Genomic DNA, 25,482 nt, shown 5'->3' with positions numbered 1-25,482 from the left:
TTTAAATTCATACTTTCAATTTTCCTTGAATTAAGAAAATAATCATACAATCATCTGTTGTGAATGTAACAGAAATCATGTAGTGTAGGAATTTCATGATTACTCTGATATGCATGGTGAGAATTAATTTATTTGTCTTGAATGTTAAAGAAATCATGTATCCTAAAGATTTCATGCATTTCTTCTGATATGAATTGTGAGAAGTAAATTATGTGTCTTAAATGATTTGTATGATGTATGCTGAGAATTGATTTTTCAATGTCTGGAAATGTATGTCAATGAATCGCTAATTAGTAAGTAACATAGAACAAGGAGTGAAGTCCATTAATAGGTTTGTGCAGTTCTGTTGTAAATTCTTTTCAATTGCAAATCGACTGGTGTTCGAATTAGGAACATGTGTCAACTGACATAATATTCAGCTAGTAATATACAGCCCACAGTGGGTTGTAATGGTTTATCTAAGAGGTCTAATTATGTCATGGTTCCTGTAGGAATGTCAGAAGCAGCTAAAAAAGACATTAATTTATAGTAATGCTATTGTGAGTGTATATTAGGTTGTGATCTGACCATATTACCGGTAGTTTAATTCTATTGAATTATTAGAAGACGATCTGATATAAAAAGAGTGGGAATATTGTTATGGTAATTAAATAGACTCTACCTGTTCTTGGGTTTCAACTTCTGGGGACTGCCAGGCAAACTTGAAGTTCCTGTTGATGTTGGAGTCAGATTAGGGTCAGCCTCAGTCTGAAACAGTAACAATAAACTCTAGAAATTATTGTAAACAATTGTCCTGCAAACTCAAATATTTCTATACAATGAGGTATATTCCAACCCCGCTGCCCAGTATCAGACACTCGTACAATTTTATACAGACATAACCTCAAATGGGTAATGATTTGAATTTATGAAACAAGTTGAATAATGTCCAGCTCATGCAAGCCTTGGCAAGCAAAAGCTGGACATTATTCAATGAGCTTGGGAACAAAATATTCCAGAAGGCATGGTGAAAATTGTTTCCCACAATCATAGCCAATCAGTAAAGAGAATACTGCACAATAATTTCATGGGCTTATCTGGACCAATCAGAATCACATAAAGTGATATTTTAACGTGTGGTAATATTAAAAATATGAAACTGCACATACTATAAGAAACTATACTACTATGTGATATATATATATATATATATATATATATATATATATATATATATATATATATATATATATATATATATATACACACATTCACAACAAATCAACTCCACCCTCCACTAACAGACATTTGTACAATGAAGCATTCTCCAAACCCAGTGTCCATCATCAGACATTTTTTTTACAATGATGCATATCACAAACTCCATCACCCAGTATCAGACATTTTTGTTCAATGACGTACATTTAGGATGAGTATCAATATTTAACTTGTCGACCATCTCAAAAGCTCTTCTGCTCTATGACCAGACATATGCCATATACTGGGTTCATGACCAGACATGTGCCATATACTGGGTTCATGACCAGACATATGCCATATACTGGATTCATGACCAGATGTGCCATATACTGGGTTCATGACCAGACATGTGCCATATACTGGGTTCATGACCAGACGTATGACATATACTTTTTATTCATGACCAGACATATGCCATATACTGGGTTCATGACCAGACATATGCCATATACTGGGTTCATGACCAGACATGTGCCATATACTGGGTTCATGACCAGACATATGCCATATACTGGGTTCATGACCAGACATGCCATATACTGGGTTCATGACCAGACATGTGCCATATACTGGGCTCATGACCAGACATATGCCATATACTGGGTTCATGACCAGACATATGCCATATACTGGGTTCATGACCAGACATATGCCATATAATGGGTTCATGCAGAATTCTGAATGACCAGACATATGCCATACACTGGGTTCATGACCAGACAGGTGCCATATACTGGGTTCATGCAGAATTCTGAATGACCAGACATATGCCATATACTGGGTTCATGACCAGACATGTGCCATATACTGGGTTCATGACCAGACATATGCCATATACTGGGTTCATGATCAGACGTATGCCATATAATGGGTTCATGCAGAATTCTGAATGACCAGACATATGCCATACACTGGGTTCATGACCAGACAGGTGCCATATACTGGGTTCATGCAGAATTCTGAATGACCAGACATATGCCATATACTGGGTTCATGACCAGACATGTGCCATATACTGGGTTCATGACCAGACATATGCCATATACTGGGTTCATGACCAGACATATGCCATATACTTGGTTCATGACCAGACAGTTGCCATATACTGGGTTCATGCAGAATTCTGAATGACCAGACATATGCCATATACTGGGTTCATGACCAGACATATGCCATATACTGGGTTCATGCAGAATTCTGAATGACCAGACATATACCATATACTGGGTTCATGACCAGACATTTGCCATCTACTGGGTTCATGACCAGACATATGCCATATACTGGGTTCATGCAGAATTCTGAATGATAAATTCAAAGACTTTTCCTAAACTTTCAAAGACCACAAACACAGATTTCCAAGACCTATTTTCACTAACATTTTGTATACAAGTTATGCTGTATGACGAAACAACGAATGCAAAATACTACAATACTGTTTCATGATGAAATGAAACTGAATGGGTCATCAAAAGAAAGAAAACAGGAAAACTTGACTACATCCGAATCTAACAATCTTGGACAATTTTATCTGTGATTATGGAAAGAAATTATATTGTTTGGGTTTATTTCAATTTTCAAAGACTTTTAAAGACCTCAGGGTAATCTGCTTGATTTTCCCAAACTTTCAAGGCCTTGAAAATGCTACCTCATTTGTCCCAAACTATTAAAGACCTTCAAAGACCCTATGAACCCTGATATATATATATATATATATATATATATATATATATATATATATATATATATATATATATATATATAGATATAGATATATATAGATATATATAAAGTTATACCTGTGTCATGATTCAGGTATGAAAATAAATCCAAGAAATAATAATTCTGTTTCGTGATTCAGTTAAGAAAATAAATCCAATTCGTTCTGACTCACCATCTTCAAGCTGCTCATTTCTGAGTCCGATGTAGATGTGACAACAATACTAGTACCCCCAGTCTGCACTGGAGCAGGCTCATCGGTTGTGTTCCTTCGCCAGGGGAACCAGGAAGAGACCCCACCAGTCTTTTTCTCCTTTTTCTTTGGCATATGCTGAGAGGCTAGTGATGATACAACAGATTCTGGGAGATCTTTGTGGAAGACAGATTGACACAGAATCATTGGAGCTGCAGTATTCCAATTGTAATACCTAAAGATAAAAGAGAATGACAATTAATAAGCTGTCCACATGACTTAGATGCAAGCGCAATTAAACGGCAAAATAGTTAGAGGCTATAACTCCATAAAATTATTTCAGAAAATCAAATATGAACTATCTGCCATTGATATAAGTCCAATATTTCAATCTATGGTCTCACAATTTATCATCATTGCAGTGTACATCCTACAACCTCCATCTTTGTTATTTTAACAATAAATTAAAACATGGGTCCCCTCTGCCACTGGCCAGCATCCATCCGTAACAATTAGCATCCATCCATAACACAAAGGCTATATTGTTGATAACAATTATGGTCCTGCTTCCTTAAGTAGTATTTAATGTACATCATTCTACCAGCTAAAATAGTCAAGACACCAATGGCTATTTTAATTACATGTACCATAGAAAGCCTCACAGGATCCTGTCCCATGGACTTCAACCAGAGCTTTAATTGCAGAATTAAAGACAACCAAACATGGGATACATCTGTGTCTATGAAAATCTAGCAAGCCATGGTTGGAAAAATAACTTGTAACTGCCTGGGACAAGTTAAAATGTAGCAAGCCAAGGTTGGAAAAATAACTTGTAATAGCCTGGGACAAGTTAAAATGTAGCAAGCCATGGTTGGAAAAATAACTTGTAACAGCCTGGGACAAGTTAAAATATAGCAAGCCAAGGTTGGAAAAATAACTTGTAACAGCCTGGGACAAGTTAAAATGTAGCAAGCCAAGGTTGGAAAAATAACTTGTAACAGCCTGGGACAAGTTAAAATATAGCAAGCCAAGGTGGAAAAATAACTTGTAACAGCCTGGGACAAGTTAAAATGTAGCAAGCCAAGGTTGGAAAAATAACTTGTAACAGCCTGGGACAAGTTAAAATGTAGCAAGCCAAGGTTGGAAAAATAACTTGTAACAGCCTGGGACAAGTTAAAATGTAGCAAGCCAAGGTTGGAAAAATAACTTGTAACAGCCTGGGACAAGTTAAAATGTAGCAAGCCATGGTTGGAAAAATAACTTGTAACAGCCTGGGACAAGTTAAAATGTAGCAAGCCATGGTTGGAAAAATAACTTGTAACAGCCTGGGACAAGTTAAAATTTTGCTGGACAAGTAAAAGTTGTTATGTAAATGGACTATTATAGAGAATATAAAGGAAAAATACTGATTTTGTTCATTTTTATGAAAATGGACTATTATAGAGAATATGAAGGAAAAATAGTGATTTTGTTCATTTTTATGAAAATGATACTTCTTTGCATACAGAATTTTTTAAACATTTTCCAGCACAGGGATCTAAGTTAATTATGTCAAGCAAAATAAAAGTACAGTGGAATCTAAGTTAACTATAGTCAAACAAAATAAAAGTACACTGGGATCTAACTTAATTATAGTCAAACAAAATAAAAGTACTCTGTGATCTAAGTTAATTATGGTCAAGCAAAATAAAAGTACACTGGGATCTAAGTTAATTATAGTCAAACAAAATAAAAGTACACTGGGATCTAAGTTAATTACAGTCAAACAAAATAAAAGTACACTGGGATCTAAGTTAATTATAGTCAAGCAAAAATAAAAGTACAGTTCTACAATTCCAGCTGTTAAAATCTGAAACTTATAAAATCCAGCAACTTGAAAGCCAACCTTGTCTGCTGACTGGGTATGCATTCTGGACTCAGCAAGGCTGCCCTAATACAGTATTCACTATACTACTATTCATGGGAGACATAAAAGTGGGTGCCTTAAGAAGTGGACCTTATAAGTGGATTGTCTTACAAAGGTGGACTGTCACATAAAGGTGGACTGCCTTATAAATGTGGACCTTATAAGTGGACTTCCTTATAAAGGTAGACAACTTCATAAAAGTGGACTGCCTTATAATTAGGTAATTTATGCATAATATTACTACTAAATGATGAAATGACCATGCTTGCCTTATAAAAATGACCACCTTGTTATTGAGGTATTATTACATAAAATGACCAGCTTGATATTGGAGTATTTATTACATAATATCAGTATTACATAATGAAATAGGATGCATAACTGCCTTGTAAATGGGATCCTCTTGATATCTATGGGGAGGAGTACTGCACTACTAATCCAACCTCTGGCCAATATTCCACACAATGATAACAATAATAATAATAATAATGAGGACTTTATACAGCGCCTAATCTTTAGAAACTCTATGCGCTTTACAACATTAGGATCCTTGGCATCCGTCCGTCTACGAGAGACGATGGCATAGCTCCAAAGTACGCTTTTGCTTATCCTTCTTTTTAGCTCTCTTTTCAGCTTGCTTTATTCTTCTCTTTTCCTCTGCGTTTTGAACTCCCTGCCTGACAGCTAGACGCCAGCTGGAACGGTTGTTTGCACAGCTCTCCCAGTCGTTGAGATTGATGTTTGCTGTCTTCATATCCTTCTTGCAAACATCTTTGTAGCGCAGATGTGGTCGTCCAGTTGGTCGTGCACCTTCTGCTAACTCCCCATATAACAGGTCCTTGGGAATGCGACCTGGGTCCATTCTCTTGACATGGCTGAGCCAGCGAAGGCGCCTCTCGCTGAGTATGGAGAACATGCTGTTCATGTTGGCGCGTTCTAGAACCTCTGTGTTGGGTACTTTGTCCTGCCACTGGATGTGCAGAATGCGCCGCAGACATCTCAGGTGGAAGCTGTTGAGTTTCCTCTCGTGTCTTGCATAGGTGGTCCATGTTTCGCTGCTGTAGAGAAGTGAGCTGAGCACGCATGCTTGGTAGACACGCAGTTTGGTCTTCTCTGTGAGGTTGGGGTTGTTCCAGACCCTCTGGTTAAGTCTGGCCATCACTGCTGCTGCCTTGGCAATCCTGCCGCCCACCTCAGAATCAATGGAGAGTGAGCTGGAGATGTTAGACCCGAGGTATGTGAAGTTCTCGACAACTTCCAAATTGTACCCATCGATGGAGACAGAGGGAGAGGAGTCTGTGTCCTGTGCCATGACATTTGTTTTCTTCAAACTGATGGTCAGTCCAAATTCCTTACATGCATGGGAGAGGCAGCATACCAGCTGCTGAAGTCCATCTTCCGTGTGTGATGTCAAGGCTGCATCGTCGGCAAAGAGCAATTCACGGATGAGTACCTCTGTGACTTTAGTCTTAGCACGGAGACGGGCGATGTTGAACAGCTTGCCGTCAGCCCTGGTATGGATGTACACTCCCTCGCTGCAGTCCTTGAATGCGTACTGGAGAAGCATGGAGAAGAAGATGGCAAAGAGCGTCGGTGCAAGGACACAGCCTTGTTTGACTCCGCTAACGACTGGGAATGCTTCAGATGTTGCGCCATTGAAGCACACTGTGCTGTGCATGTTCTCGTGGAACGACATAATGACAGCAAGCAGACGTGGGGGGCAGCCGATCTTCTGCAGGAGTCTGAAGAGTCCACTCCGACTAACCATGTCAAATGCCTTCGTCAGGTCTATGAAGGCAATGTAGAGGGGCATCCGCTGCTCGCGACAGTTCTCCTGCAGCTGACGTAGTGAGAAGATCATGTCTACAGTTGACCTGCCGGCTCGAAATCCACACTGGGATTCTGGGTAGACGCGGAAGGCTAGGATCTGCAAGCGTGCCAAGGCAACACGGGCGAAGGCCTTTCCGACGATGCTGAGGAGGGAGATGCCCCGATAGTTGTTGCAGTCGCTACGGTCTCCTTTGTTTTTGTACAAAGTGACGATGTTGGCATCACGCATGTCCTGTGGGATGTATCCCTGTTCCCAGCAAAGGCAGAGGAGTGTGTGTAGGGGCTGGAGCAGTGCTGGTTTTCCGCTCTTGAGGACTTCAGGCGGAATGCCGTCGCTTCCAGGAGCCTTCCCACAGGCAAGGCAATCGATGGCTTTTCCGAGCTCTTCCAGGGTGGGCTGTGTGTCTAGCTCCTCCATGACAGGCAGGTCTGGAATGGCGTCCAGGGCAGTTCCAGTGACATTGTTTTGGGTTGCATATAGCTCAAGATAGTGCTCAACCCATCGCTGCAGTTGTTTCCCCTGGTCTGTGATGACTTCGCCCGTCTTGGACTTGAGGGGGGCGGTCTTGTAGCTGGGGGGGCCTGTCGTTTTTTTGATACCCTCATACATTCCTCTTGTATCCCCGGTGTCAGCAGCTGTCTGTATACTGTTGCAAAGGTTCAGCCAGTAGGTGTTGGCACAGCGGCGGGCGGTCTTCTGGGCGTTATTCCTTGCAATCCTGAGGGCTTGTAGTGTTCTGGGGCTAGGTGCAGCCTTGTATGCCAGAAGGGCTTTCCTCTTTGCCTCAGTCACGGGCTCCATCTCCTCCCAGTTTGCCTCATACCAGTCGACATTCTTTCGCTCCCTCTTCCCGTAAGCTGTGATGGCTGATTTGTACACAGAGTCACGGATATGGGACCACTTGGAATCAATGGTGTCATCAGGTGTCACTTTGGTGAGGGCTTCCTTCAGTTTGCTGATGAACTGCTGTGTTTTCTCTGGGTTGCTTGCACAGTAGGTGTTGATACGTGGGTGACCCTTCTTCTTGGCGTGGTGCAGCTTCTTGGGTAATATTCGCACCTTGCTGGCCACCAGGGAATGGTCCGTGTCACAATCGGCACTGTGGTAGCTGCGGGTAAGGAGGACACTGGCCAGTTCTGCACGCCTGGTGATGACGAGGTCTAGCTGGTGCCAGTGGTGTGAACGTGGGTGTCTCCACGACACCTGGTGGATCTCCTTGCATTTGAAGAAAGTGTTTGTCACACATAGGCTGTGGGAGCAGCACATCTCCAGCAGTCGCTGACCATTCTCGTTGATCTTGCCCCTTCCATAAAAGCCGAGACAGGTGGACCAGGCCTCATGGTCAGCTCCCACTCTAGCATTGAAGTCTCCTAGTAAGTAAAGGCTTTCATTGTTGGGGATACTGGATATTGCCTGATCCAGAGCCTCATAAAACTTGTCTTTCTCCTCGTAGGTGGAGTAGAGGGTTGGGGCGTACACACTGAAGATGTTGACCGGGCCTAAGGATGTTGACAGCCGGAGGGCAAGGATTCTCTCAGTACCTGATGATGGAGGTTCAATGAAGGCGATTAGCGTGTTCTTGACGGCAAAGCCTACACCATGCTGCCTAGGTTCATCCAAGGGTTTCCCCTGCCAAAAGAATGTGTAATTGGCTTCCCTGATGGTGCCGCTGTCAGCCAGTCGGGTCTCCTGGAGGCAGGCAATGTCGATGTTCAGTCGGGAGAGTTCTCTGTCAATGACGGCAGTCTTCCGTGCATCGTCGATCTGCTGTAGGTCAGTGGTCAATCCAGGACACATGGTCCTGATGTTCCAGGTTGCAAAACGAAGAGTTGGAGTCTTTTTATTTCTTCTTTTAGTCTTTCCTGGTGCAGAGTTTTGTGGCCCACTTGTCGAGATGGTTCTCTAAGCTCCACGCACCCAGTGAAGCAGGCAGGCCATGGCGGGCAGCACCTTACTGACTGGGGGCTGCCCAGCTTGAGGCGGGCGGTAGCTGTCCAGTGAGACCTGATGATCTCTCCCACCGTCAGAAGTAACCCCTGGCGCCAAGCTCTACGCCAATCGAGCTTTGACTTAGAACCGGTAAACTGCTACTTCTCGTGTTGTGCCGACGCCGTACGACGACGCTGGAGTGTCCTCTCCAGTGGAGCTATGAAGCCTGGGCAGGGTGGTATGGAGAATCAGCTGTTGCCCATGCAGCAGATCCCCCCTCTCCACGCAGCTGGTGTGCCCAAGGGAACGACGAATGCCGATACAGCTTGGCACCAACGGCGTCGCAGGAGTTGCCAGAATGACGTTGAAGTCAATGTCATACCGCCTTAGGGACTCCATCTCCGGATTTTCTGTCGGGGTTTACTCCCTTAGCCTTTCCCATGAGTGGGTATAGCCACAAGGCAGCAGAGGTTTGGAATCGGAGTTTTCCTTCTCCTAGATGAGCTACCATCCAAGGTTTACAAGTCCCATCTACCCGAAGCAACTGGTTTTAAGGCGCCAGTGGGCCGCCTTCACCCCTTCTCCTGTTAGTAGAAAACATGGTCTGCCGGGCTTCAAATCTAAGCCATTCGCGAAGGCCAGGAGCTGGATTTTAGTTGACAGAGGCAGTAAGAGACGCAGGCCGTATGGGGCATTTTGGAGGATTGGGGCGCTTGTCTCCCACTCCCACCCCGGGCAATGTCAACCTTAGACCACTACAACATTAGACAACATTAGACAACACATATAAGATAAAAAACATATAATTATATGATTACAACAACAAACACCAAGAAATTAGAAAACATAAAAAAACATGCTGAGAATATTTAAGGTAGGAAACATTATTGGGTCTTTAAGTTTGTTCTTGCAGTCGAAATAAGTGAGTTTTGAGAGCACTCTTGAATGGAATCACTGTGTCTTTGTGTCTATGTTCAGTGGGCAATTCATTCCACGTTGCTGGGCCCTGGTATGCAAAAGAACGCTGTCCATATGACTTTGTTTTCATAGTGGGAATAATGAGTATACGATTGTCAGAAGATCTCAAGAGCGTAAGTATCCTGCTGGTGTGTACACATGGGTGAGGTCAGATAGGTATGTTGGACTAAAGTCCGACAGTGAAACACAGTACAGAGAACAAATTTTGTGTTTGATTCTGGATCGAATGGATAGCCAGTGTAGGGTACAGAGCAGCGGGGAGGTGTGCTCTTATCGCGGTACTCTAAGTATGATCCAAGCAGCTGTGTTTTGAACTTTTTGAAGTTTCTGGAGCAGATATTGAGATGAATCAGACAGAATTGAGTTACAGTAGTCCAGTCTTGAAAGTACTAATGAACACACAAGTATTTTAGTGGCATCAACTGAAAGATATTTGCGAATTGAGCTGATGCATCTCAGCTCAAGATATGCAGCCTTGCATATGTTCATGACACGTTGGTGCAATGTGAGAGTACTGTCCAGAGTAACACCTAGGTTTCGTACTGATTGGGTGAATTTAATGTTGGTGTTGCTGATATTTATTGTTTGAAGTAAAGGATGTGAATGAGAAAGTCTTTGTGTTGTGATCAGAAAGGCCTTAGTTTTATCATCATTCATCTGCAGCTTGTTACATGTCATCCATGATTTCACATCAGAAATGCACCTCTCTACACCTTGGATGGTAGCATCAACTTCAGTTGGATGGCTAGATTTGTATATTTGGGTGTCATCAGCGTACAATTGGTGAGACACTGGATGATGATCTATGACACTTGAGAGCCACTGAGTGCACAGAATGAAGAGAACAGGTCCAAGAACAGACCCCTTTGGAACACCATGACATAGATTAACTGGGCTGGAGTGTATTCCATTTGCAGATACAATTTGTGTCCTGTTGACCATGTAGGACTTGAACCACAGTAAGGCTGTATCATGAAAGCCAAATACATGCTGGAGACGGTGAAGTAATATATCATGGTCTATTGTGTCAAATGCTGCAGACAAATCAAGGAGGGTGAGGACTGTACTCTTTTTCCGCTATCCAACGCAGAGAAAATGTCATTAACTACTTTTAGAAGAGTAGTTTCAGTACTGTGGCAAGGGCGATATGCAGACTGTACATTGCTAAAAAGACTGTTTGAATTCAGATGAGATACAAGCTGGGATAGAACAACCTTTTCTAAGATTTTTTTATATGAATGGGAGATTAGAAACTGGGCAATAGTTCTTTAAATTGTTATGGTCTAGTTTTGGTTTCTTCAGCAGAGGTTTTACAATGGCAGTTTTGAAAAATGATGGGAATTCCCCGGATGAGAGAGAGGTATTAATAACATCAGTTAGTGAAGGCAATACTGGATCTAAGCACTCAAGCAGCAGTGATGTTGGAATTGGATCAAGTTCAATGACTTTGGTGCACTCTTCATCAGGAATGTACGTACGAAGTCCATAGAGACAGGTTCAAATGCTGCTAATGGTTGCCGCTCAAATTCTGTATCCCAACTGTATGGTGATGACGAGTCAATTGAAATTGTGGTGTCAAGCTTATCTCTAATAGTTTGAACTTTGTCACAAAAGAAATTTGGCAAATGTTTGGTTCCAACAGTCTCTGGTTTAGGGAATCCACTATTTTGTTAATAAAGCATCATTTCTATCTTTGACCACTATTTTATTTATAAAGCATCATTTAGAAATGTGTGGGATCAAACATTAATAGCTAGACAGCGCAAACCCTAAACATGAAGGAATATGCTTGTTTTAAAAAAAGACAAAAAGAATAAAAACAGCTGCCACACAAATACCATTATTAATTTTTTACAATAACCAACAGCTTTAGATGAGTGTCCCCTCTCCTTCATACAAAATTTCTCACAAGATATATCAAAACTGAATTTCGCAAATATAATATTTAGTCTCTAAAAAGTCCCAAAGTAATCCAATTAAATAATACTATGAACTATGAGCTATATATTTCAATGTATACAATTAGATAACAATAAAAACTAATACTATACAGTGTGATGTCTCCATGCAGGCATGGTCGACTCTGGGGATCACTGACCATAGGTCGTTTAGTCAAGGTAACTGGTCATGAATTAAACTTATCATGCTGAAATTATTTCTTATTGGATTTACCACAGTTCTGACCTCTGGCCAAAACACCCCCAGCTTTGTAGGTTTCTTCCTTACTCTATATGAAAGCCATCCAAAAAGTGGTTAAAGACGGTGATAAACAACTCAAGAAACAGAAACAATTTTTCTTCTTTCAGTGACTGTGAACTTGACCACTGACATAAAAAGAGATGTCCTTCTTATTTCAAATGGAAAGCCATTTACAGTTTGATTAAGGCATGTGGTGTAGAAGTCAAAGTAATATGTGTTAACAGTTTTTCTTCTTTCATTCCCTCTGACCTTGACCTTTGACATATTGGGCCTAAGATCAACAGATTTCATCCTTACCCCAAATGCAAACTAGTTGCATTGTTTGTTGATGGTAAAGCATCACCCAAGTTATTGTAGGAAAACCAAATGATAAATGGACAACATCACAACATAATTCAGTCTGCCTTATGGAAGGCATATAATAAAATAGATTCCTAATAATGGATCCTATACAATTTTCCTTGATAGTTTTGCATGAGTTTCAAATCACAGGCCGTAACAAAAATGTGTAACTGTTGTTGAGTACTTACTTGTCATTGACTCTAACAACAAGGTCTGGATTGTTGAACATGGTGGAATTTTCACAGAGATCTTCATATGTTACAATCTTTTGCATGAATTTTTCTAGTGTGACTCCCTCAGGGTCTGCAAGGCCTCCACAAAGGGACAGCGCAAACATCCCAAGGTAACGAACCTCGGATTTCAGGTAAGTTGTTGGAGGACCTCCAATGGCCCCCTCCACAGAATGGGGTGACTGGGGAAGAGATGCGCCCCTCCCAGATTCTGAATCCTCTTCATCCTTTTCCTTGATTGAATGGAACTGGGTTTTTGACAACCTGAAATGAAAGAATAATAATTTACCTTCAGGTCCTTACCTAGAGATAAATGTTTATCTCCATACCTCTATTATTTTATATTAAGGGTACAAAGTTTGATTCTGGCAGACATGTTTAAATTTACACACATTACAAATTGTACTGAAGCAGTTTTACTACAACATGCATTTTAAAGTCTGGTGTTAAAAATTTCAAAATATTCTAGTAATATAAATAAAGCAACACTTGTATGTAGATATAACAGAATCATATTAACAGAAATATATCTCATATAGCTATTACAAAGCTATGTAGGAATAATGTCTTTCACTTGATTGACAGATTCACTTGATTGACAGATTCACTTGACTGACAGATTAACTTGATTGAGATTCACTTGATTGCTGGATTCACTTGATTGACAGGTCCACTTGACTGTCGGATTCACTTGACTGACAGATTCACTTGATTGATGGATTCACTTGACTGACAGAAAGCATTTAAGGCAGATGTAGGGCCAACTAAAGGAATTCCATGACCTCAGACATCTGGACCAACTACATGAAAAACTTCCAGAGAATGCTACATGTTTCATGTTGAATGTTTATAATTCCCTATCTTACTGATGTAACTGTGTTATAAAACAAGATTTATTGATTGAAGTTAATTTTCTGAAAATGAAGTTATCAAATGGCAATCTCCAAACACAATATAATAATTTTATATAATAAAAACAATTAGAGAGAAAAATAGAAAGAGAATTTATGCACAGCTTGGAATGGTGAATTATGTTTTCCTAAGAATGGATCACATTAACATGAGGAAAAATAACTACTTTTCAAATCCAGGAAGACAAAAATTCAACTTCCACATCTATATATATTGACATCAAAAATACCATCAAAGGGAAGTAGATTTTGTATGATGTACTTACATCACTAGAAAGGCTACCTATCTACCCACTGTCTTTCAGTTTTATAAAAACATCACACACCATTCTCACATTTATGGGGAGGGGTGGGAGAGATTCAACTGCTTTATTTTACAATAAAAATTTCCTGTATACACCAAACACATTTTGTGCAACCACTATGGAAGGGGATGAATAAAGTGGTGTAAATATGAAATTAAAACCCCTCTAATGTGATCTGGACCATACAATCATTGTTGGGTAGGAGGTCGATCCATGTCTGATGAAACAAGAGTGTGATGCTCACCAGCAGAACGTTGATTGGCAGCTGAGAGAGGGAGTCACTGTTGGAAACCAGAGCACTGATTGGCAGATGGGACACACAATTACTGTTGGACACCAGGGGACTTTGGCAGGAGTAATGGGGGTTTCCTCTCCATAACTGCTTCTGAAACTGAGGGGTCTACTGCCACCTTAAGTTCATCTGAGTGTCAAATGGCTGTTTGTTTTTTTATTATTGTTCTGCTGAAGTCTATTTTGCCCCGTTAACAAGACTGATGTGACCAAAACATAGAAGGGGTAGGTAAGGATATATCTGCACAGCCTCATTCCAAATTTACCAAACAGTAAAGATGATTCCGATGATTACATTTAGTGCAGCCATTATAGAAGATGTCCACTGTGATGGTCACAGTGGACGTCCAAACCCTGTCACTTTCACTTAGGACCAACTAGACCATGAGCTGAAAGTGGGTGTAAAGTTTCATAGGAATCCCTGAAATAGTTTAAGAGAAGAAGCAAAAACTTTGGCTAAAGGATGGATGGGCAATAGATGATGGAGAACAGGATATCCTGTAAAATAAAATATCCTTAAAATTCAATTGGTGCAGTTCATCAATATCTTCCACATGAAATAGTCAAAAATAGTTTTAAAAAGTAGTAAAAATTCTCCAATCCTGTTTACAGTGATTCCGATTTTCACATAGTGCTACCTCCACCTACAAGATGCTGTATGTTTAAGGGAGGCCACTGGCAAGGCAAGATAAAAACATGCAGAAAATTAATAGGAAGGAAACCATGCAAGGGTTGTGGATAATAAGTGCTTCTTTTAAATGGGAGGTGACAATAAAGGAGGGTTAGACTGAATGCTTGAAACAAAACATACATAACCACTGTTCTCCTCATTTCTGGATACCTGATGTTGGCTTGTCTGACTCTGTTAAGTGTAAAAATGAGAATTATAAAAATGCAGATAACCAAAGCATAAGATTTCAAATTATCTGCATTTAGTGAATTTTTTAACACTTCCAGCAAAAAGACTTCTTGGCAACTACTGAAATCTGTAATGGAAAGGCTGAGATATGTAAAATTCAAGAAATCGGTTTATGTAAATAAAAATGTACCTCTTTGGGAAGTAAAGCTTTGCGACTTCTGGGTCCATTTCTTCTAGATTGAGGTCATCCAGGTAAATCCCCTCTTTTTCTGGTTTGTGTCGCACATTTTTTGTTTGTCTCATGAAATGGAACAACCCACCCTTAGACGCTGGGCTGTCTGTAAAAGACATAAAATCCCATTTTGTCTTGTCTGGGTTTTATTTAGCAAAATTAAAAACCTTTAACACTGAGATCAATTTATAACTCGAACAGAGAAGTCAAGGTTGAATAGGGATGGAAATATACTAGACTGAATTGCACATGGACAACAATTAAACGTTACACCAAAGTTGTGTTTTTTTAAAAATCAAGGAAAATCAGGACATCTGGCATGGGTTTAACCAAATGTGGTTCCAATCTGTGAACGACAATTCAATGACTTAGTTTTCAGGACAGAACAAGGCACATTTTTACACGTACACTCTAATTTTATTTCTCTAAAAGAAATTCTGTTCAAAAAAAATAATAGACAAAATTTACTTTCAAATAACTATCAAATAAAAATTCAAGTTCTGGATGACTTTCAGAAAAATCATTTCAGTTTGTACTGACAGATAAATGTGATTACTGGATAAATCAATGCCAGATAAATGTGATTATCAGATAAATTAATGCCAGATAAATGAGAATGGACAGCAGAAATGTTATCCTATTGTTTTAGTTCATTTGTTTTTGCAGTTTTACAGCACAGCAACATAAGTAGGTACTTAGCATTATGGAAGCTGGAGAAAAGTGCATTGCTCTAGGTCACACCAGGTTTAAATCTTACCAGTAGATCAGCCCAGATTAGTGTGTTCTTCATCAAGACATTATAATCCATAGCACTAAATAACCATCATGATGTTGCCATAAATCATCAAATAAAACCTTTTTGATTTTGTTAGATATAAAGAGTTAATTCAGGAGTTATCTTCCATGGATTTAAACTGGAATGTAATAAGAACCAGGAAACCTCTCTGCTGTCAAAATAAGGCAAAATGATGCACAATTTGGAAGAAATGAGTCAAAGATAAAATTCAGTTAAGACCCAATAAATTCATCGAAAAGTGGATTGCAAAGGAGGTACAAGTTTTTATATTAAAATATACAAAAATACTCATTTTACTCTATGGAAATATTAAAATCTTTTTAACTTGAATCTGAATTGTCTCCCTTCTTACAGCATGGTTGATGGATTGATTACTTTTCTGGTTTTAAGACACACCAGCACTATATGACTATATAGCAGTACATAAAATGATTTGCATATGAGCAATAGTTTATTATCAACCAAAAAAAGACAAACACTAAACACGGAGATGGTGAGGATAACATATAAAGGTTACTGATCAACAGGGAACGCAGATAGTGTTTGTAAAGTGTAATTAGATGATCATAGATATTTAAGGTGACTGAAGTACAGATGGTTAAATATGCTCAAATGAAATAGGTCCCACAAAAGCTATATTTTAGAATAAATGTTAACTTCCTTAAAGAAATTAAAAATACAATACACTTTTACTGTATCAAAAAGATAAAGTTTACTGCTCTGGTGGCCAAGTGGTTAGAGCATCAACCTCAGATGTGGGAGGTCACAGGTTCGAAGCCCAGCCGAGTCACACCAAAGACTAATAAAAATGGTACTAACAGCTGCCTCGCTAGGTGCTCAGCATTAAGACATTAGTGTTAGAACTGGTTGGCCTGGTGCCAGGATAATGTGACTGGGTGGGACATGATGCTACATGTCTGTGGCATGATGCTAGACATCACTATAAACTGTAACACTGCAGACATTGTAGCACCACAGCTAAAAATTATTAAAGCTGTGTTAAAAATCCAAATCACACAACAAAAAGATCCTTCATGTACCAAACATTATTGTAACAATCGCCTGTAGGTTGGAGATCAAAACATTCTACTAGAAAGAGCATCAAGGTAAATAGTTCGCTGCAAGAAATTCACTCAGGTGGATCCTCGCCATTTAATATGTAAGAGTGGGTTACATAAGGTTGACCAATTCATCCAATGACAATCTTGTCCCTAACAGAAGGTTCTCTAGGAAAGAGGCAAGTCACCTGAGGAGCACTTGACCACATGGAGGTTTTTATTGATAGCATTATTCCATGATGCCTGCCTTTACTAAGTATGCCAGGTTTAAAGTCAGTGTATTGTATTTAAAATCAGATAGTTGTAGAGATAGGATTGTCATGGCTATATGATCTGCACTTTTATCTTTTCTCCTGGCATAACTGGGAAGCCAACAGTATATTGTATTGTGAGAGACACACATCTTGGTGTGTTTCATGAGGTCATTGGACAATAATGGGTTTTCCATCTTCTTACTGTGGAGTAACTTAAGTACTGATAGTAAATCTGAGAAGATGAGAGTTTAAATATTTTTAGTTTCAATATATTTCACGGTAAGGTCTACTGCCTTGATTTCTGCTGAAAATATCAATGTACCATCTGGCAAATAAAGTTTTGAAGTGTGATTTCCTTTAATGATGGCTGCAGCATCCTTTTCACTATCCTTTGAACCATCAGTGCAAATTCCTGCATAGTTCTTTAATTTGGAGAGAAGTTCTTAAAAGACTCAGGAAAAATGAGATGATTTTTTTTCTCTTTTTTATTCTTCTTGCAGAGTAAAAATTAATTTATTAAAAGCCATGATGGTGTCACAAATATAAACGATTTTTGGATTTTTAAAATGACAATTTTTGTACTGTCAAAGTTGGAAAGATTCAGTATGACTGGATATAAAAACATAAAGCATAACTGCTAATTTGCAAAGAAGTTGATTTTTAAGCATGTTTCTACTTTTTAACATCTATTAATACCATGCTATTTTGAGTAGATAAAATATCAAATTGTTCAATTTGGGAAATTGTGAGATTCATTCATCAAAAACAATCCATCATCTTGTAACTTGATGTCAACCTGTTTACCAAGTGGAAACAGACACAACTCAAAAGGAATCAGTGAAGTAGGCAGTTATATCAAAAAGATTTCAAAACTCAGAATTGGTTTGGTTTTATGGGTTTAATGCCATTTTTCAACACATGGCAACCAGTATAACATAGGAGGAACTATCAACCAACCAACATGTATGTAAGGAAGCACTTTACATTTTGACAGAGACAGTATGTAAGGAAGCACTTTACATTTTGACAGGGACAGTATGAACATATTATCTATGTTTAACAATAATGCTATTGAACTTTCAATATAGATAAAACTCAAAACCATTTACTGCTGTTATTACAAAATGTAGTACTTTCAATTTAAATAAAACTCAAAACCATTTACTGCCATTATTACAAAATGTACTACTTTTAATATAGATAAACTCAAAACCATTTACTGCCATTATTACAAAATGTAGTACTTTCAATATAGATAAAACTCAAAACCATTTACTGCCATTATTACAAAATGTACTACTTTTAATATAGATAAACTCAAAACCATTTACTGCCATTATTACAAAATGTTCTTCGTTACGAATCACTGCCATCTCACCTCTGTCTGCGGCGGTTCGAGTCTAAGATTCAGCCAATGTGGGCATGTGAGAAAGCTTGCCAGTAGCTTCTCGTGGGTCGGTGGTTCTTTCCGGGCTTTTCGGGGTTCTTCCTCCACCATTAATACTGGCCGCCATGTATAGCCTATCGTGTGCTGAAAAATGGCGTTAAACCCCACAACAACAACAACAACAACAAAATGTAGTACTTTCAATATAGATAAAACTCAAAACCATTTACTGCCATTATTACAAAATGTAGTACTTTCAATTTAAATAAAACTCAAAACCATTTACTGCCATTATTACAAAATGTACTACTTTCAATATAGATAAAACTCAAAACCATTTACTGCCATTATTACAAAATGTAGTACTTTCAATTTAAATAAAACTCAAAACCATTTACTGCCATTATTACAAAATGTACTACTTTTAATATAGATAAACTCAAAACCATTTACTGCCATTATTACAAAATGTAGTACTTTCAATATAGATAAAACTCAAAACCATTTACTGCCATTATTACAAAATGTACTACTTTTAATATAGATAAACTCAAAACCATTTACTGCCATTATTACAAAATGTAGTACTTTCAATATAGATAAAACTCAAAACCATTTACTGCCATTATTACAAAATGTAGTACTTTCAATTTAAATAAAACTCAAAACCATTTACTGCCATTATTACAAAATGTACTACTTTCAATATAGATACAACTCAAAACCATTTACTGCTGTTATTACAAAATGTAGTACTTTCAATTTAAATAAAACTCAAAACCATTTACTGCCATTATTACAAAATGTACTACTTTTAATATAGATAAACTCAAAACCATTTACTGCCCTTATTACAAAATGTAGTACTTTCAATATAGATAAAACTCAAAACCATTTACTGCCATTATTACAAAATGTAGTACTTTCAATATAAATAAAACTCAAAAACCATTTACTGCCATTATTACAAAATGTAGTACTTTCAATATAAATAAAACTCAAAAACCATTTACTGCCACTATTACAAAATGTAGTACTTTCAATATAGATAAAACCAAAAACCATTTACTGCCATTATTACAAAATGTAGTACTTTCAATATAGATAAAACCAAAAACCATTTACTGCCATTATTACAAAATGTAGTACTTTCAATATAGATAAAACCAAAAACCATTTACTGCCATTATTACAAAATGTAGTACTTTCAATATAGATAAAACTCAAAACCATTTACTGCCATTATTACAAAATGTAGTACTTTCAATATAAATAAAACTCAAACCATTTACTGCTATTATTACAAAATGTAGTACTTTCAATACAGATAAAACTCAAAACCATTTACTGCCATTATTACAAAATGTAGTGGCAACAAAATGACCTGCATGTAATAGGAGATGTGTAATACCCTTGCAAAGTGAAGATGGCCAAATGCTTTTAAAAACTAGGTAAATCAACGAAAGAATCCAAAAACTAAAATACCAAAATTCTGATTTTGTAAACAACTCTAGTAAAATCAAGGAATTAAACACTTCAAAAGTCACTTTCAGTTTGTAATAATAATGAAGGTTCCAGTTTTTGGTGGGGCTTACAATAATTTCAATGTAATTTACAAGCCTTCATTTTAAAGTGCAATTTACAGGCCTTCATTTTACAGTGTAATTTTTCAGGCCTTCGTTTTAAAGTGCAATTTACATGCCTTCATTTTATAGTGCAAGTTTACAGGCCTTCATTATCTAGTGCAATTTTTCAGGTCTTCATTTTATAGTGTAATTTACAGGCCTTCATTTTATAATACAATATAAATACCTTTATTTTAAAGTGCTTGTTATTGTTGTTGTGGGGTTTAACGCCATTTTTCAGCACACGATAGGCTATACATGGCGGCCAGTATTAATGGTGGTGGAAGAACCTGGGAAAATCCCGGAAAGAACCACCGACCAACGAGAAGCTATTGGCAAGCTTTCTCACATACCTACATTGGCTGAATCCGAGACTCGAACCCACGCAGACAGGTCTTCATTTTATAATGAAATTTACAGGCCTTCATTTTATAGTACAATATACATACCTTTATTTTACAATGCAATTTACAGGCCTTCATTTTATAATGCAATTTACAGGCCCTCGTTTTATAGTGAATACACATAAAACTGGCAGGCCTTCAGTTGTAATAAAGGAAGGAGATTCATTTATTTTTGCAGAGATCCTCACAATTACATGTTCTACAGAAAACTCTACCATGGCGAGGTAAATCCACCTTGGAAGGTTAACTCAACCAAGGATGGGTAACTATACCTAGGACAGGTAACTCTACCTAGGATGGGTAACTCTACCTAGGACAGGTAACTCTACCTACAATGGGTTACTCAACCTAGGATGGGTAACTCTACCTACGAAAGGTAACTCCATCTAGGATGGGTAACTCTACCAAGGATGGGTAACTCTACCTAGGACAGGTAACTCTACCAGTGATGGTTAACTCTACCTACGATGGGTTGCTCTACCCAGGATTGGTAACTCTATCTAAGACAGGTAACTCTACCAGGATGGTTAACTCTACCTATGATGAGTTACTCTACCAAGGATATGTAACTCTACCTACAATGGGTAGCTCTACCTAGGACAGGTAACTTTACCTAGGATAGGTAACTCTACCAAGGATGGTTAACTCTATCTATGATGGGTTACTCTACCAAGGATGGGTAACTCTACCTACGAAGGGTTACTCTACCTAGGACCGGTAACTCTACATAGGATGGGTAACTTTACCAAGGATGGTTAACTCTACCTATGATGGTTAAGTCTAACTAGGACCGGTAACTCTACATAGGCTGGGTAACTTTACCAAGGATGGTTAACTCTACCTACGATGGGTTACTCTACCTAGGACCAGTAACTCTACATAGGATGGGTAACTTTACCAAGGATGGTTAACTCTACCTATGATGGATTACTCTACCTAGGACCGGTAACTCTACATAGGCTGGGTAACATTACTAAGGATGGTTAAATCTACCTATGATGAGTTACTCTACCAAGGATGGATAACTCTACCATGGATGGGTAACTCTACCTAGGATGGGTAACTCTACCTACAATGGGTAGCTCTACCTAGCATGTGGGGGCCCTGTGTGGATGTGTGGTCTAAAACACTCACTGTTATGGATCACTGCCATCTCACCTCTGTGTGCAGATTCGAGTCTCAGGCTCGACCAATGTGGTTAAGTGAGAAAGCTTGCCAGTGGCTTTTTGTGGGTCAGTGGTTCTTTCGAGGGTTTTTCCCAGGTTCATCCTCCACCATTTACACTAGCCGCCATGTACAGCCTATCTTGTGCTGAAAAATGGCGTTAAACCCTATAATAACAGCAACAACCTAGCATGGGTAACTCTACCTATGAGTAATCTCGTGTTTTCACATATCAGAAGCGATTTTCAATCCTGGAATATGGAGCTCTCCATGATCTTAACAATCCCATTACTATGAATTACAATTTACCTTGCTTTCAAGTCCAATTGTAAACAACATAGACCCTGATCTGATATCACATAATGTGCTGGTAAATCCTGGTCTTTGTTCTGTTTTACTGATTACTAATAACAAACTGCTTAGTGTCGGATCTGCCAGCACATTATGTGGCAGCAAGTCTGTCAAGGTCTGTGCAGCTTGCAGTTGGACTCAACCTGTGAGTATATACAGCAATACACTAATACAGAAATCAATTTTTATAATTTAATGTATAAATTATTTTGAAAAGGATACTGTCAATGTTATTTCCTCTCTGGACTTAGAATTCTACACAGAAGGATCAGGTTCATTTCTCAATGGATATATAAATTCATTGCTTACAGCAGCATCACACCAATTTGTATCATGGAAATCACAGTGAATGGCTAACTGAAATATTACCTTTAGTTCCAGTTTTATTAATATCCCCTTCCTTAACAGCTGTGACAACTTGATTAGCATTGGTCATTGATTTCCGTGGTAAACTGCCCCACTCCCATAGTGTGTTATCCTCTCCTTCCAAGATGCTGACTGCCGAATCATGATGGGAAGAAGTTCTATCAAGTTCAGTGTCACTCTTGGGGGTTGAAGGTCTTGTATTTGATGGGCTACAAGTCAAGATATTGTATTCCAAGGTTAAATTTTTGTTATAAAGAAACTCCATTTGCTCGATGTAGCAAATACCTAAACATTTCCTTACTAAGACTAACCTATTTAATTCTATTTTCTTAACAGCAGCAATACCTATATTTCAAAAACACTATATTCATGGAGAAATTAAAACTGTTCATGGAACAGATATGCCCAACAACAGTGTCTAAATAAAATCCAGCGTGTTTAAAGAAACATGAAACATCTGGGTGACAAAACATTGACACATCAAAAGGCAACAGCTGTATCAGAAAAAGGGAAGTAGGAGATTGTATAATATTCAGTGATGCACACTGAGCACTGGCTTGTGGATGTTCTGCAGTTGTATGTCCAATGTCCCTTAGAGCTTGACCCTGTGACCCTTCCCATCCTGCTTATTCCTGGTAGTGAAAACATTTAAGGTTTATTGAAGTCAGCTTAGTAATAATGTAAAGTTTTTTATGGACATTAGTGTAATGTAGTTTCGAATTAAAAAATAACCCCTACAACATGGAAGATTTTAAATTTTTTTAAAATCTGGAATAATGACAAAGGTGACTCAACTTTTGCAAACAAATTTTGTTATTTAATTATTTTAATTAATGATTTCCTAATTTGGAAAGAAAAATAAAACATTGGTATCTATTATAATAAATGCTGGTTGATAATGAGTGTACACTAAATTTAAATGAGAGCATGATATTCAATGGAAAATTCCATGCTGCAGTTAATTACAGACATTCAATGGAAAATTCCATGCTGCAGTTAATTACAGGTTCATTTTTAATGATATATTTCAGCACATGTTAATGTATTTATTGCAATAATTTTAATGTCCAAGAAAGATATGGTTGTACAGCGCAGACCACAAAAAGTTAAGGTTGCTAACTATGGAAGCAAAAACATTCTCTCATTTCTATGCTATGGAGTCCACTCTCCAACCTGGACCTCACTATTATTTTTTTCTTCATCCAATTCTAGAGGATGGGGACATAGAATATGATGTCATTTGGTTTCTATGTGTAACACTTAATATTTCAATTGTTACATGAACTGAGTGATGAGTTATCTGCCCTTGGGATCCTAAGTGCATCACTGGATATTCCAAATGTTACGTGAACTGAGTAATCAGTTATCAGAACATCTGAAAACAAAATTAACAAAGACGTGTCCCACTTTTTGACCCCTTGGCCCAATTAATGGATGTGACTCCTAAAAGTAAAGAAATACATGGAAAGAGGGATGTTTAGGATCATAAAATACTCCAAACCTGATGTGAACTGAGTAAATGTTCAGCAAAACTTACGAGATGGAATTCAAATTTTATCGGCAAAGGCATCCTACATACAGACCCAAGTAGTAAAAGACTGCAAGTGATCATGTTAGACACTGGTTATGGAAATATAAACGATGAAAAATACTTTAATCAGAAACTTGATCCACACCAGGAGATAGGTGGTAAAGTGAGATGGAGAGTACGTGTTGATGTTATATTGAAGTGAACTGGGTGAGAAGTTACGAAAATGACACAAATTGTTTTTTACTGAAATGTGTTCCCAAGGTATTTCATGATCCCTTGAACCCTTCTAGGGGCAGTAGTGGTCCTGAGAGAAATGCAGTGTGTGACAACGATGTATCTTAAACAAATTAGATTGATGATGGATTTACTGTAATACAAGTGATAATAAAATCCTCATTACATTTCTTGGCCCCGTGTTCACACTCAAAGGCAGAATCAAGGTGGGAGGATCATACATAGAAAATGGGAGTACATGAATATGATACTGTTATATTCAAAATAAAAAACTAACTGTTAATGGGTTTATGGGAACTTAAGTGATGACTTTCATTTCACAGAATCTGGAATTATGTCCTCATAATTTTCAATGCCACCACCCAGACGCAGGACCTAGAGGCAAGAACCCAGAGGCATGACCCAGAGAGGTCCTGACAAAAGAGGAGTATATGATATTATTTTCCAAATATTAAGGAAATCAGGAAAGGGTCAATGAGACAAAAATTGCTGGAAACATCTTTACCCAAAGTTGTCTATAGAGACACCTGTACATAAACAACCAAATGTGCAGTTCCCCAATCTCAGGGGCATCGTAAATGTCCAAGATGAGTGATTCCCCAATCTCAAAGGCATCACAATTAGTCAAGATGCACAATTCCCCAATCTTGAGGCATAAAAAATGGCCAAGGTGCGTGATTCCCCAATCTCAGGGGTATTACAACCAAGATGCAAGATTCCACAATTGTACCCCAATTTCAGGGGCATCACAAATGACCAAGATGCAAGATTCCCCAATCGCAGGGGCATCAGAAATAGCTAAGATGCATGATTCCCCAATCTCAGGGGCATCACAAATAGCCAAGATGCATGATTCCCCAATCTCAGGGGCATCACAAATAGCCAAGATGCACGATTCCCCAATCTCAGGGGCATCACAAATAGCCAAGATGAATGATTCCCCAATCTCAGGAGCATCACAAATAGCCAAGATGCATGATTCCCCAATCTCAGGGCATCACAAATAGCCAAGATGTATGATTCCCCAATCTCAGGGGCATCACGAATAGCCAAGATGCATGATCCCCCAATCTCAGGGGCATCACAAATAGCCAAGATGCATGATTCCCCAATCTCAGGGGTATCACAAATAACCAAGATGCATGATT

General features: G+C 38.5%; 1 protein-coding gene across 2 annotated transcripts in view; it reads right to left on the bottom strand.

Annotated features, from left to right (window-relative positions):
• LOC149783099 (phosphatidate phosphatase LPIN1-like) overlaps window positions 1–25,482 on the bottom strand; it is a 73,571-nt gene that overhangs the window by 20,339 nt on the left and 27,750 nt on the right. The window contains exons 6-11 of one of the 2 annotated variants that reach the window (XM_089931314.1): window positions 22,573–22,778; window positions 15,123–15,270; window positions 14,885–14,935; window positions 12,525–12,830; window positions 3,134–3,386; window positions 662–747 (exon numbers count right to left, since the gene is read on the bottom strand). In XM_089931314.1, coding sequence (XP_089787440.1) covers window positions 662–747; window positions 3,134–3,386; window positions 12,525–12,830; window positions 14,885–14,935; window positions 15,123–15,270; window positions 22,573–22,778 — 1,050 coding nt within the window. The remainder of the gene's footprint in view (window positions 1–661; window positions 748–3,133; window positions 3,387–12,524; window positions 12,831–14,884; window positions 14,936–15,122; window positions 15,271–22,572; window positions 22,779–25,482) is intronic. The other variant, XM_089931315.1, reaches the window with a different exon arrangement.

The sequence above is a fragment of the Sinohyriopsis cumingii genome, chromosome 14 (genome assembly GCF_028554795.1).
Source record: "Sinohyriopsis cumingii isolate HCF-2022 chromosome 14, ASM2855479v2, whole genome shotgun sequence".
Taxonomy (NCBI): Eukaryota; Metazoa; Mollusca; class Bivalvia; order Unionida; family Unionidae; genus Sinohyriopsis; species Sinohyriopsis cumingii.
This window is presented reverse-complemented; position numbering and strand designations above follow the sequence as displayed.